Source organism: Lithobates pipiens, unplaced genomic scaffold, assembly GCF_037356315.1.
Source record: "Lithobates pipiens isolate NorthernLeopardFrog02 unplaced genomic scaffold, aLitPip1_a1.2 Scaffold_7, whole genome shotgun sequence".
NCBI lineage: Eukaryota > Metazoa > Chordata > Amphibia > Anura > Ranidae > Lithobates > Lithobates pipiens.
Genome location: NW_027507892.1, coordinates 4229510 through 4245068, shown reverse-complemented (window position 1 = coordinate 4245068; position 15559 = coordinate 4229510). Strand labels below are relative to the sequence as shown.

Here is a 15559-nt window from a genome sequence, read left to right as displayed (position 1 = left end):
GGGGACCAAAGAGTTTAAGTGGGGGGAGTGTGTAGCGGGGTCTCTTTAAGGACTATAAAACTACTGTTCCCAGAACCCCACTGGTTCCCAGGATGTTTGGAGTTATGCCCCAGAGACTCATGGGGGAGGGCATATAAGGAGGGGGAGAGGCCTAGTTCTTCCTCTTTGGACACCCCCCTTTCTCCTAGCAAGAGGAGGTCTGTGCTGGACTGCTGGAGGCACAAGGCCTGAAGCCTGGGCCTTGTGCTCTTTTCCAAAGAGCCCTCTGCCAGCCTAGCTGTACCTGAGAGACATCTTCTCATCCTTGCTGCAGAACACCAGAAGGATTGAAGACTCGGAGGTCGGTGGATTCCTGTTCCTAGACGAATCGGACTTGGACTTGTCCGGGTGGTGAGAGCTGTTTAAAGACAGACACTTTATCTTTATTATTCGTTTGGATTACAAAGTTGTTCTTCAAGTGCACCACCGAAAGATTGCTAGCGAATATTGTTTCACTGGACTTCCATCTAGATCAGTCAGGCCTGACTGCATAGGTAGATAGTGCTGGGTGTTAGTTTACCCATGCGGGGAAGTAGCTGAAAAAGGGCAGCGTTAGAGTTGCATAGCAATACTTTCTTATGCTATTACTCTGTTTATCTTTATTACTGGTTACTGCAGGGACCTGCTTATGTGTTGCAATCCAAATGTTTGATTCATGTTATTCCTTTTATAAAAACAACAAGTAAAGTCAGTTATATACTTTCAAAGATTGTCTATGAGCTTGAGTTATCCACCCACGCACACACACATATTTAGAGTATAAGTGATTTAATGTGTATTGCTAGATACTAACTGTGCCAGAGTGGGTAGTGCAGATTGCCGGGGGGTTGGCGGAGCATTGCTCAGGACCCAAACCAAACTTGCGGCCCTCTTAAGTGAGGGTATCGCTATATATATATATATATATATATATATATATATATATATATATATATATATATATATATATATATATATATATATATATATATATATATATATATATATATAATGTGTGTGTGTGATTCCGCACAGAACTACCACCCTGTAGCAGTAAATCTGCTGTAGGTCAGTCGTTAAGCGGTTAATGAATCAAGTGATTTTGTTTAGATGTACCAAGTACCAGAGGGTAAAACTATTTAAACCGTATCTCTGGGCAAAATGAATGAAAATATTCAGTACATAACTGTAATACTAAACCTTTCCCCATGTCTTTGCTAATGTAACACTGTGCAATGTTACTGTTATGCAGAACTGTTTTTTTGCCACAAGATGGCAGTGTCCCACATCTTAGTTATTACACTACTACACTATAACAGAAGTGTTGGGGACTCTGGGACTTGTATGCTGTAAGCAGGAGTATTTTGCCCAGAATAGCTGAAGCTGAACTACACCACCCATGAGAACTGGCAAAAGGGAGGGAGCATTTAAAAAAGGAAAAGCCCGAGAACAAGAGGGGAACTATGGAGGCTGGACGTGAGAGAAAGAGAGGAGAGTGGATCCACACAGGGCCCAAGGCTGGATCGGGCCTGGTCGAGAAGTGGCAGAGAAGCTGTTCATCCTGGAGACCCTGCAGGCCGACGGACCAGGTCATAACCACCTTCACAACCATCCCAGAGGAGGACCAATTGGGCCCCCTTACACACGGAAGGTCAGCGCTTCACCCTGCTGCACTGTGGAACCAGATGAGAGCGCTCTTAACCTACACAATGCTGCCATTTTACTCAAGCCTGTTTGCATCCAGTTGCTAGAGTCTAGAACAGTTTACAGTGCAGGCCTATATCTTTATGCACAGACGCTATAACTATCCAGTGCTGCAGTATAACCCCCTTACTGCTTTTATCAACACTGCCTGCAGGATACCAGAATTCACCACTTTGCTTCCCTGCTAGGCAGGAGTTCTACACACATCCCACTTCAGGCTTGAGCCATCCCAGGAAGAAATTAGCTGGTTTTCATTTAAAGGAATATACTTCAGGTGAAATCTGTTTCCCCTCTTTCCTCCCAAAGCAATCTCTGTTACCATCTGACATCTTTAAGGTGACTCTTCACCCTACTCTGACATCCTTAAAGTGACTCTTTACCTCACCAGAGCTTATTATTAAAGGGGAACCCCATTTGTCATTGTACCATCCTTTGAGCAACTCTGTTTCCCTCAAAGGGACTACAACTCCATTGTGCACCAACCTCCGGGCCCCGACTAGCCGGCAGAACAGTTCTTCATGTGCTTGGGGTATCAGCTGAAAGTTTACTTGTCTAGGTTCCCGAGATTTAAACCCTGACTTTTCTTACTGAGAGCCCGCAAGTGAGCTAGCTCGTTGTTTGTTCTTTCCTTCTCATTCACCCACTTGGGGAAAATTTCTCGGTTTGAGGGCTCAGGTTTAAATCTTCAGTCCTGCAGGACGGGTGGGAGTGGCTTCAAGTGGTACTGTAATTGTATTATAATTGTTTTTTTCTTATTGGTGTTTTTTTCCATTTGGACGACACATGGTTTTGTTTGCCCGTTTTGCCATTTCCGTGACATCAATACAAGTTAAACATTCATTTTATCAGTGTGTACGTGTTTATCCTTTGTGTGACAGCTAGAGAGTCACCTGGCCAAGGTATGTTGGTGGTGTCATCAGGGGCAACAATCTACTCAGGGGTCAGTAGTGAACAGGGTACCCAGAATACTCGGTGGCTCCTGAGGTGGGTAGGGCTACACTTACAACACATTGACCTTGCTGCACTGAAATGCCAAGCAGTGTTTTTACCTTGCTTGAGTTCTTCCTTGGTGAACTACAGAATACCCCCACTTATATAATGGAGATGAGAAGAGGGGCACTAGTATTAACAAACTAGTTGTGCCAGTGGTGAAGGAAATGCTCACATACACTTAGTGGCTAATTTATTATGTACACACAGGGCCTTTTCTCCTTAGAGAATGGGTACAGGTACTCCCCCATTCTGAGTCACCCCTTGTCTCTGTCCACTGCCTATAGATCCCCTGCCAGCAACAAAATACACTCCAACAATAGATCCCCCAGCAACACTGGATCCATGACAGTAAATAATACTCTAGATCTTCCAACAGACAGCATCAATAGACTCTTCTGAAGCCAGCAACAATAGATCCCTCTCAGCAACAGTTGACTACTAGCAACACAGGATCCCCAACCAGGAAAAATAGATCCCCCTGCAAAAAAATACCCCCCAAAAACCAACCTGCCCAGCAACAAAAAACCTGTGCCAGAAACAATACTGTAGCTCTCCTCCAGCAGCCAGCAACAACAGGTTCCTCTCTCAACGGTAGATCCCTGCCAGCACCAACTGACCCCCTAGCAACATAAGATCCCCCCAGCAAAAGTAGATTCCTCACCAGAAACAATAGATCTCCCCAACCCTGTTCAAAGCTCTGACTTTTATGTATAGCGCTTTTCCAGGCATCCCTACTGTGGTGCCTCCTGGACTTTCGCAGTTTGAGCAATGCCATGGGTCCGATAATCCCAAACCTTGTCTAGATAGGATTTTCTAACTGTCTAGTGATAGTTCCCTTCAGGTAGAATGGTTTGGCTCAAGCCCTCCTTAAAAAGTGACACTCTCTGTTTACCTCTTTTAGAGTTTGTGTGATTGAAAAATTCCTATTTAGCTTGTTTCCCTCTTTTCTTTTCATGAGGTCTGTCGGTCTTTTTTGGCCTCTCCCTCTGAGTTAAGTAGTCTGGAATCTGGGCAAGACTCCAAACTGGTCTTTTTTGGACCAAGAAGTATCAGATGTTATTCCAGGGAGTGAATGTTTCCTTCCCCCATCCTAAAAGGACTTCCCAAATGGATGTATCTTTTTGCCTTCCCCTTGAGTCTGATTATTTGCAGCAGGTAGTTTTCAATTAGTCGAGCCTTCTTCTGTTTGGTTGGTCAACTGACCTGTCTTTCGTTGGACATAATCTGCTGCAGAACTTTTTTCTTCAGAAAGGTTTTGGAAACTCCCACTGCAACAGATCAGGAGACCTACCCTTTACCCAGGACAGCGCTGAGTGTGTCATTCTGAAGGTCTTATTCTCCTGGGTCCCTCTGTCCGAGTACAGTGTCCCATTGGAGGTGGGTTCCCTCCGTCCATTTTGTTTGTGTGGATAGGGGAATAATTTTTTTGTTTTTTTAGCCTGCTGCCCGAATGAAGAGCCATCAATGGCCAGTTTTACTTTGCTGCAGATTCCCCCTAAGGGAGAATTGTGGGATAGTGTAAGTTCAGAGGCCTTCGTGGGACCTGATCACCTAGAGTAGGCTGAATGATACCTAGAATAATATATTTGGTAACTGGTTGTGCAGGTTTGCAGTGGGGCTTTCACAACAAAGAAGCACCTATGGATGTTGGGTGGAAGAAATCCTACTCATTCTTCTGATCTAGATGTTCTTGTGCACCAATATGGGTTATGTTATATCCTCATCCCTGCTTCATGACTGCTTTAGCAGTCCCACTATTGTTATTCTTTTATTTATTAATCTTTTTATTATTATTATTCCATATCTTTTTTGGCTCTGCGTAACTTCTGCATACTTTCAGCTGTTAAAGCCATTCAACTTTTAAAATGTTCAGCTCTTTCAGCTGATGGGACTTCTTAAACTTTTTTCTGCTATTTATACTTTTTAAAATATTAAACTTTTTAACATTGAATGTTTTCTGTTTGATATCTTTTACAGTTTTTGTGAAAAAAGCGGTTTAAGCTTAGTGATCATTTCAGAAAATTTCAATAATTTAGGGCATCCAGGCTTTTGTTGTCTGTTTTGTTTCCATGGTTACCAAAGCTTCTTATACACAGTGATGGGCGATGGGGGAGAGCACAGACACACCATGTACTGATTTATAATAGATGAATATGATGGGCAGTTTTGATGGGGCAATATGATGGGGCAGTTTTGATGCTATTCAGCATTCCCACGCATTTTCTCCAGGAAATGCATTTTCTAGTTAGTAGGAATGCTTTAGCAGTCCCACTATTGTTATTTTTTTTATTTATTCAACATCATCATCATCATCTTTTTAATTTTATTCCATACGTTTTTTGGCTCTGCGTAACTTCTGCATACTTTCAGCTATTAAAGCCATTCAACTTTTAAAATGTTCAGCTCTTTGAGCTGATGTGTGTTTTTCTTCAATTTTTTTCTACTATTTATACTTTTTAAAATACTAAGCTTTTTAACACTTTTTTTTAACATTGAAGTCAATGAGAGCATGCTTAAAATCTTTAAAATCTTCTTCCAAAAGTTTCAGCTCCTTCATACTTTCACCTACAGACGCCAAACAAACTTTAAAATGTTCACAAAATATTCAGCTATCTGGCTATATCTTTTCAGTTTGATATCTTTTACCATTTTTGTGAAAAATCTGTTCAAGTTTAGTGACCATTTCATAAAATTTCATTAAATTTAGGGCATCCAGGCTTTTATTGTCTGTTTTGTTTCCATGGTTACCAAAGCTTCTTATACACAGTGATGGGCGGTGGGGGGTGGCACAGACACACCATGTACTGATTTATAATAGAGGAATATGATGGGCAGTTTTGATGGGGGCAATATGATGGCGTAATTCTAATGGGGCAGTTTTGATGCTATTCAGCATTCCCACCCATTTTCTCCAGGAAATGCATTTTCTAGTTATAATTGTGTCCTTCATCCACCTCTAGAAAAAAATCTTATGGTAATTAATTAATTAATTTTTTTTTTTTACTTTCAAGGTCTTTTAAAGGATAAATCATTGGCAAATGTACATGTATTAAATTTTTTTCTACACATACCAGGGGTCTGTGCTACTTACAGTAATTGTAAAATCTCTTTTTTTTCACTATAAAAAGAACAAACATGTTGCACTTACCTGCTCTGTTGCAGTGGATTTGCACAGAACAGCCTGGATCCTCCTCTTCTCGGGTCCCTCATCTGTGCTCCTGGCCCCTCCCTCCTGTTGATTGCCCTCACCGCAAGCAGCTTGCTATGGGGGCACCCGAGCCAAGTCACAGCTCCCCTGTCCATTCAGATACGGAGCTCTGACCCGGCCCCCGCCGCCTCTCGCCCCTGACTGGCTAGCTGACTTTGATCGACAGCAGCAGCAGCCAATGGTGCCGCTGCTGTGTCTCAGCCAATCAGGAGGGAGAAGCTCGGATGGCTGAGACACTCGTGGACATCGCTGGACAGAGATGGGGCTCGGGTAAGTGTTAGTGGAGCTGCTGCACACAGAAGGCCTGGGGTCCCTCTGGGGTCCCTTGGCGGCTGTCTCGACTCCCTCCTGCAAGGACTCCACAACTTCATGCGAGCTCCCTCCCATGGTGTGGAGTGCTTGCGAGCGCGCTCCCGTGATACAGCTGGCGGCCATAGCCGCTCACTGTATCACTTGGCCCTGGTGCGCAGTGTCATTGGATGTGATTGACAGCAGCATGAGCCAATGGCTGTGCTGCTTTCAATCCATCCACTCTAACCAATCACTGGGCAGGCTGAGCGGCGAAGAGGATGTCGGGGGCGAGCGCGGGACTTTCGAGGGGTCAGGTAAGTAAAACGGGGGGATGGGGGGGCTGACATTGCCGGATGTTTTTTCACCTTAATGTATAGAATGCATTAAGGTGAAAAAACTTTTACCTTTACAACCCCTTTAAGATAAACAAAAAAACGTTGTCATCTGTTCATATATTTAAAGGATTGTTTAAACATCTTAACCAAGTCCTAATCTAAGAAAACGTTTAACGATTAAAGATATTGAGAAGTAATCTGCTTCTAACTTTGCATTTCCTGTTATTCTTTGCTGGCAAACTTGACAAAAACACCCTAGCTGTCTGTGCACGTTGGAATGATGGCCTCATCTAAAGCGATCATCCTGGAGCAATGTGCAAGAAACAAAGGATACATGGATAGGGACCTCAGCGGTGCTTTCCCACAAGAAGGTTGCTGTTTGCTGGAAGGACCAGAAAGAATTGATTCTTCCATTAACATGAAAAGTGTCTGCAAAAACATTTCATGGCCAGGGGTCGATGTCATCTATTCCAGAGATGCTGGGAGGTATTAAAATCTAAAATCTATGTTTGTGTGTATGTGTATACAACGGGTAAAATAAGTATTGAACACATAGCCCTTTTTCTAGATAAATATATTTCTAAAGCCGCTATTGACATTAAATCTTCACCACATGTCCATAACAACCAATGCAATCCATACATACAAAGGCACCAAAACAAATATGTTCAGAAATATAGTTTTGTGTAATAAATTGGAATGACACAGGGAAAAAGGTAGGTGCAAAAAGACATGGGAAGCCAAGACACCAGCTGAAATGTATCAGTAAATAGAAAGCAAGCCTGCCCTTTGTCAGTGCAAATTAATATCAGCTGGTTCAGTCTCAACTGATGGCCTATAAAAAGGTGTCTCATTACCAAGGTGTCACACAAGAAACGTCTCGTGGTGGGTAAAAGCAAAGAGCTTCCTCAAGACCTTTGCAACTTTATTGTTGCAAAACATACTGATGGCATAGCTTACAGAAGGATTTCTAAGCTTATGAATGTTCCAGTGAGTACTGTTGGGGCCATAATCTGGAAGTTGAAAGATCATCATTTCACAATAGACCGGCCACAACCAGGTGCTCCTCGCAAGATTTCTGACAGAGGAGTGAAAAGAAGTATCAAAAGAGTTGTCTAAGAGCCAAGGACCACTTATGGGGAGACCAGAGAGACCTGGAATTAGCAGGTACAATTGCTTCAAAGAAAACGATAAGTAATGCACTCAACCGCTATGGCCTGTATGCACGCTGACCACGCAAGACTCCATTGCTGAAGAAAAAGCATGTTGAAGCTCGTTTAACCACTTCCCGCCCATAGGCCATCATATAACATCCTTGACTTGAGTGGAGATATCTGACCTACAGGCATAATCCAGATATCATCTTTTTCAGCCGGCGATTCTGTGCACAGTAAGAACAATCGTAGCTGCTTGATCATTCTTACAGGCGGTTCCCTGCGATCAACCATCATTCCCACCGGAAATTGAGCATAGAGATTTCCGGTGACCAGATGGTCCCCAATCATCTCTATGACCCTCTGAGGCCTGGGCACGACCATAACGTCACGTCCTGCAGCGGAAGTAAATAATGCTGGGGACGTGGCTGGAAAGGCTGAGAGAGTTTTTGTATCACACATGTGCGGTATCACCTCGTGTGTTAGAGTGAGAGCAACAATTCTAGCCCAACTCTGTAACTCTAAACAGGTAACCTGTAAAAAAAATGTAAAGTCTCACCTATGGAGATTTTTAAAGTACCAAAGTTTGGCGCCATTCCATGTTAGGTATCTATTTACTCAGTGTAACATCATCTTTCACATTATACAAAAAAAATGGGCTAACTTTACTGTTTTTTTTTTTAATTCATGAAACAGATACCATGAAATACCATCAAATACTGTGTGACATAAAAAGTTGCAACCGCCGCCATTTTATTTCCTAGGGTCTCTGCTAAAAAAAAACAAAAAAACATATATAATGTTTGGGGGTTCTGAGTAATTTTCTAGAAAAAAATGATGATTTTACATGTAGGAGCGAAGTGCCAGAATTGGCCCAGATGGGAAATAGTTAAAGTTTGCTGCACAGCATTTAGACAAGCCTGTGAAATACTGGGAGAATATAGTCTGGTCAGATGAGACCAAAATTGAACTCTTTGGATGCCATAATACACACCATGTTTGGAGGTCACATGGCACATCACCCCAAAAACACCCCCATACCAACAGTGAAGATTGGAGGTGGGAACATCATGGTGTGGGGCTGTTTTTCAGCATACAGTACTGGCAAACTTCATATTGAAGGAAGGATGAATGGAAAAATGTATCAAGACATTTTTGATAAAAATCTGCTGCCATCTACCAGGATGATGAAGATGAAACGAGGGCGGACATTTCAGGAAGACAATCATCCCAAACACAAAGCCAAGGAAACTCTCAATTGGTTTCAAAGAAAGAAAATAAGGCTGCTAGAATGGCCCAGCCAATCATCTGACTTGAATCCAATAGAAAATCTTTGAAAAGAACTAAAGATCAGAGTTCAAAGAAGAGGCCCGCGGAACCTTCAAGATTTAAAGACTGTGTCGAAGAATGGGTTAAAATCACACCTGAGCAACGCATGTGACTAGTTTCTCCATAAAGGAGGCGTCTTGAAGCTGTCATTACCTACAAAGGATTTTGTACCAAGTATTAAATACATTTCAGTTAGCATGTTCAATACATTTTCCCGGTGTCATTCCATTTTATTACACATAACTTCATTTCTGAACGTATTTGTTTTGGTATCTTTGTATGTATGGATTGCATGGGTTGTTACTGATGTGGTTAAAATTTCATGTCAATAGCACCTTTAGAAATATATTTACTTAAAAAAATGGTGACATCTTCAATACTTATTTTAGCCACTGTGTATATGTATGTGTATATATATATATATATATATATATATATATATATATATATATATATATATATATATATATATATATATATATATATATATATATATATATATATTATATATAGGTCCATATATATTTGGACACAGGCACAATATTCATACTTTTGGCTCTGTATGCCACCAGAATAAAATTAAAAGGAAACAATCCAAATTAATTAGAAGTGCAGACTTTCAGCTTTAATTCAAGGGGTTGAACATAAATATCAAGTACAAATTTTAGGAACTGCAACCATTTTTATACAGCCCCCCCATTTTCAGGGGCTCAAATGTAATTGGAGAAATTAATATAATCATAAATAAAATGTTCCTTTTTAATATTTTGTTGAGAATCCTTTACTGGCAATGACTGCCTGAAGTCTGGAACCATGGACATTACCAAAGACTGGGTTTCCTCCTGTCTGATGCTTTGCCAGGCTCTAACTGTAGCTGTCTTCAGTTGTTCTGTGTGGGTCTTTCTGCCTTTAGTTTTGCCTTCAGCAAGTGAAATGCATGCTCAATTGGGTTAAGATCAGGTGATTGACTCTGCCATTGCAGAATATTTCACTACTTTTCCTTCAAAACCTCCTGGGTTGCTTTTGCAGTGTGTTTTGGATCATTGTCCATCTGTACTGTGAAGCACCTTCCAATCAACTTTGCTGGATTTGTCTGAATCTGGGCTGACAGTATTTCTCCAAACACTGCAGAATTCATCCGGCTGCTTCTGTCACATCATCAATAAACACCAATGACCCAGAGCCACTGGAAACCATGCATACCCATGCCTTCTCACTGCAAGCTCCACCATGTTTTACTGATGAGGTTGTGTGCTTTGGATCATGAGCTGTTCCAAGCCTTCTCCATACTTTTTTCTTCCCATGGTTCTAGTACAGATTAATCTTAGTTTCCTCCATCAAAAAAAAAAAAAAAAATGCTTTTACAGAACTGGTCTGGCTTTTTCAGATTTTTTTGGCAAAGTCTAATCTGGCTTTTCTATTCTTCAGGCTTATGAATGGTTTGCACCTTGTGGTGAACCCTCTGTATTTGCTCTTGTGAATTCGTCTCTTGAAGACTTTGACAATGATACACCCACCTCCTGGAGAGTGCCCTTCAGTTGTCTGGATGTTGTGAATGTTTTTTTCTTTACCATAGAGAGGATCCTGCAATCATCCACCACTGTTGTCTTCTGTGAACGTCTAGGCCTTTTTATGTTGCTGAGATCACCAGTGAGTTTTTCTTTCTTCGGAATGTACCAAACTGTTGATTTGGACACTCCTAACATTCCTGCTATCTCTCTGATTGATTATTTTCATTTTTGAAGCCTTACAATGGCCTGTTTCACTTGCATGGACAGTTCCTTTGAACGCATGATGTAGGTTCACAGAAATAGATTCCAAATGCAAATACTACACTTAGAATCAACTCCAGACCTTTTACCCGCTTAATTGATGAAGAAATAATGAAGGGGTAACCCACACCTGGCCACAGAACAGCTTTTGATTCAATTACTTTTTGTCCCTTGAAAAAGGGGAGGTGGCTATTCTTAAGAACTGTAATTCCTAAACCCTTCCTCAGATTTGCATGTACCCTCAAATTAAACCTGAGAGTGTGCACTTTCAGCCCATATCCATAACTATAGCTTGAATATGTTTTGCTAAATACCTGAATAAAAAACAAAAATTGTGCCTGTGTCCATATGTATATGGACCTAACTGTGTGTGTGTGTATATATATATAAAATACACAGTATTGAAACAATAATATGTCTTTCATAACTCTCCCAAGATGGAAATTATGTTTAAAAACAACCTTCTGTGACATAAAATATATAAGGTTCTTATTTTACAAGATTAGCCCAGGAAATCACAGGTCTTGGCGCACTCTGTTGGCACAGCTCTGTATACATTCTGGTATGCATATATACAAACCCCCCCCCCACGTTAAGGCCCATCTGCCGGGAGGCTGCATATATGTGTACCACCAGTGCAAAGAGGTTAATGTCAAGCTGTGATCATTTCCACTGTGTTATGCCGCACGATCAGAATTCCGGCCAGAAAAAGACTGATGAGAGCTTTTCAACGGAAAATGCGACCGTGTGTATGCTCCATCGGAATTTAGCAGTCCGAATTTCCGCCAGCCAAAAATTGATAGCATGTTCTCAATTTTCCCGACAGAAAAACTTTCTATCTGAATATCCGATCGTGTGTATGCAATTCCGACACACCAAAAATCCCGCATGCTCAGATTCAACTATGAGACAGAAGCTATTGGCTACTGACTATTGAACTTCCTTTTTCTAGTCCACGTTATAAACGATCAGAATTTGGTGTGACCGTGTGTAGGCAAGACAGCTTGAGCCGAATTCCGTCGGAATTCCGTCGGGAAAACCATCAGAGCTTTTTCCGACGAGAATTCCGATCATGTGTATGCGGCATTAGAGTGATGCAAAATGGTTGCATTAAGTATCATACCATTATTCAGGCCTTTCTCTATAAGGATACTACAGGTGCATCTCATAAAATTAGAATATCATCAAAAAGTTTATTTATTTCAGTAATTAAATTAAAAAAGTGAAACTCATATATTATATATAGATATGTTACACACAGAGTGATGTATTTCAAGCATTTCTTTCTTGATTGATGATTATGGCTTACAGCTAGTGAAAACCCAAAATTCTGTATCTCAGAAAATTTGAATATTACATAAGACTAATAAAAAAAAAGGATTTTTAATACAGAAATGTTGGCTTACTAAAAAGTTTGTCCATGTACAGTATAGTAAGCACTCAGTACTTGGTCAGGACTCCTTTTGCATCAATGCAGCGTGGCATGGAGGGGATCAGCCTGTGGCATTGCTGAGGTGTTATGGACGCCCAGCTATGCAGCTCATCTGCATTGTTGGGTCTGGTGTCTCATCTTCCACTTGATAATACCTCCCAGATTCTCTATGGGGTTTAGGTCAGGCAAGTTTGCTGAGCAATCAAGCACAGTGATTCCATGATCATTAGCCGCTTCACATCCGCGCTATAGCTGAATGACGGCTACAGTGCGGACCTGTGTCAATAGACGTCCTCCTGTGCTCAAGCGGCCTGCCCATAGAGAATCTGTAGGGCAGTGGTCATCAACCCTGTCCTCTGGGCACACCAACAGGCCTGGTTTGCAAGATAACTGAAATACATCACGGGTGATATAATTTGCTGCTCAGTGATTGCAGTATTCTAATCTGCATCTCCCCAAGGTAATACATAAAACCTGGCCTGTTAGTGGGTCCTGATGACAGGGTTGATGACCGCTGCTGTAGGGTATTGTCAATAGGAAGATGAGAGACACCAGACCCAACAATGCAGACAAGCTGAAGGCTGCTATCAAAGAAACCTGGGATTCCATAACACATCAGCAGTGCCACAGGATGATCGCCTCCATGCCACGCCTCATTGATGCAGTAATTCATGCAAAAGTAGTCCTGACCAAGTATTGAGTGTATACTGTACTGTACATGGACATACTTTTCAGTAAGCTAAAATTTCTGTATTAACCACTCCTCCCCAGTACGGCATCATATGACGTTGCAGGCTTTGAGTGGGGATATCTGAATGATGGGTGCAGTTACAGGCATAATTCCAATATCTTCTTCTAGAGGCGGCAATTCTCTTCACCATAAGAACAATCTTAGTGGCTGTCCAGCCACTTGATTGTTCTTACAGGCGGCGGGAGGGAACATCCCCCCTCACTGCCTTCTGGAGCTTCTCCGGTACGATCCGCGAGTGGCAGAAGGAATTGACCGACCTGGAAGGTTACTATAGAGATTTCCGGCAGGCCAGATGGTTCCCGAAGTCTCTATTATCTTTCAGAGGCCGGGCACGATGTTATGACATCAACCCCGGCCTCCGTATTTGAAAAAATGCTGCCGTCTCGGCTGGGAAGCCATGATCGTTTGTTTCTTTTTTTATTTCAGGCTTTTCAGCCTAGGGGAGAGATGTGGTGACCCCAGATCTCACTGTAAAGAGGACCTGTCATGCCCAATTCCTATTACAAGGGATGTTTACATTCCTTGTAATAGGAATAAAAAGTGATCAAAACAAACGTAAAAAGAAAGTGTCAAAATATAAAAATAAAAGTAAAATCAACAATAACTTATTTTTAAAGCACCCCGTCCCTGCGTGCTCGCTTGCAGAAGCAAACGCATACGTTGCTCGCGCCGGCATATATAAATGGTGTTCAAACCACACATGTGAGGTATCACTGTGAATGTTGGAGCGAGAGCAATAATTCTGGATCTCCCCTGTAACTCTAAACAGGTAACCTGTACAAATGTTCAAAGCGTCACCTATGGGGCTTTTTAAGTACAGAAATTTGGCGTGATTCCACGAGTGTGCGTAATTGTAAAATGTGACATGTTAGGTATCTATTTAATCGGCGTAACATCATCTTTCAAATTATGTAAAAAAATTGGGCTAACTTTACTGTTTGTTTTTTTTTTGTTCATGCAACTGTGTTTTTTTTTCCAAAACAAAAAACACTTTTGAAAAATTGCTGCACAAATACTGTGCGAGATAAAAAGTTTCAACGACCACCATTTTATTCCCTAGGATCTCTAACTAAAAAACAAAACGAAAAAAAAACATATGTAATGTTTGGGGGGTTCTGAGTAATTTTCTAGCAAAAAAAAATAATGATTTTTATATATAGGAGCAAAGTGTCAGAATTGGCCCGGTAGGCAAGTGGTTAAAAATCCTTTTTTTATTGGTCTTATGTAATATTCTAATTATCTGAGATACTGAATTTTGGGTTTTCACTAGCTGTAAGCCATAATCATAAAAATATTTAAGGGAAGAAATGCTTGAAATAGATAACTCCGTGTGTAATGCATCCTATATAAAAATACGAGTTTCACTTTTTGAATTGAATTACTAAAATTAATGAACTTTTTGATGATATTCAAATTTTATGAGATGTCCCTGTTTCTCCCCTTACAAGTATATAGGATGGCCCTATGATCTGTGATTAATTCAAAAAATTAATTCATAAAAATAGTACATTATATCCTTATATTTCAGGATATTTACCTTATTAGAAATATACATTATTATTAGAAATCATATACTGTATAGTGGGGGGTAAAAATGCACATGATTTAAGCACAAAGCTAACATGCCTTATTTTTTTTTTTAAAGTGACAGTTATTTTCAGTTGAGTCCAAAGAGATTAAAAAATTACAGTCAAGTGGCTAAAATAAAGATCCTTATCCTTGTGTTAAGCTTTGTGGACTAAGCCTCATGTTTGCTAAGGATGGCATATGTGACTCTCTGACCTGACTCCGCTTGGGATTACCTTATTCCAACTGAAAACAAAAAAAAGGAGGGAAGAACAAAAAAAAAAAATTATGTAAAAAAATACTATGATTTTTGAATTTACTCGCTGCATTTGTATCAAACCTATATATCGTTGTATTAATTACTATATCTTTGTTTTTAGATACCTCTGTGAATATGCGTACTACGTCTCTCTGTACCATGGGGATGGCAGAGCCGTGTTTATTCATGTGCCCCAATTAAGCGAAACATTAACAACAGAAAAACTGGGACAAGCTTTGCAAAAGACTATCCAAGTGGCGTTGAGGCAACTTGAGCCCAAATCAGATCTTCCACACACATAGTCTAAAACAATATTAAAAGATATGTCAACCCCTGGCGCCCCTTTGTCCTCTGTCTGATCTATATTATGACATATACAGTATTTTACCTATAATGGTCAGTATTCATTAACCACTTTCCATCTTCTCATCTTCTCCATGTTGTTCTTTTTAGAGTAACTGTGGTGTATTTTTGACACACATTTTGACTTCTTATTTATTAACAATTACTTTCAAGTTCTATATAATAAGTATTTTACTTGCTTGCTAGTCCATATTTTGATAATTTTATGTAGCTTTGCTAGTGGTCATCTGTATACCATGATATATACAGCAGGTAAAATAAGTATTGAACACGTCACCATTTTTCTAAGTAAACATATTTCTAAAGGTGATATTGACACCACATGTTGGTAATGACCTATGCAATCCATACATACAAAGACACCAAAACAAATAAGTTCAGAAA

At 40.6% G+C, this 15559-nt stretch overlaps 1 protein-coding gene across 1 annotated transcript in view; it reads left to right on the top strand.

Moving 5' to 3' along the window:
• Nucleotides 1-15151, top strand: part of LOC143959308 (pyroglutamyl-peptidase 1-like protein) — a 72857-nt gene extending 57706 nt beyond the window's left edge. Inside the window, exons 4-5 of the mRNA XM_077467999.1 lie at nucleotides 6809-7035; nucleotides 14934-15151. Of these exons, the coding sequence (XP_077324125.1) occupies nucleotides 6809-7035; nucleotides 14934-15114 (408 nt within the window). The 3' untranslated portion in view covers nucleotides 15115-15151. The remainder of the gene's footprint in view (nucleotides 1-6808; nucleotides 7036-14933) is intronic.
• Nucleotides 15152-15559: the final 408 nt, after the last annotated feature.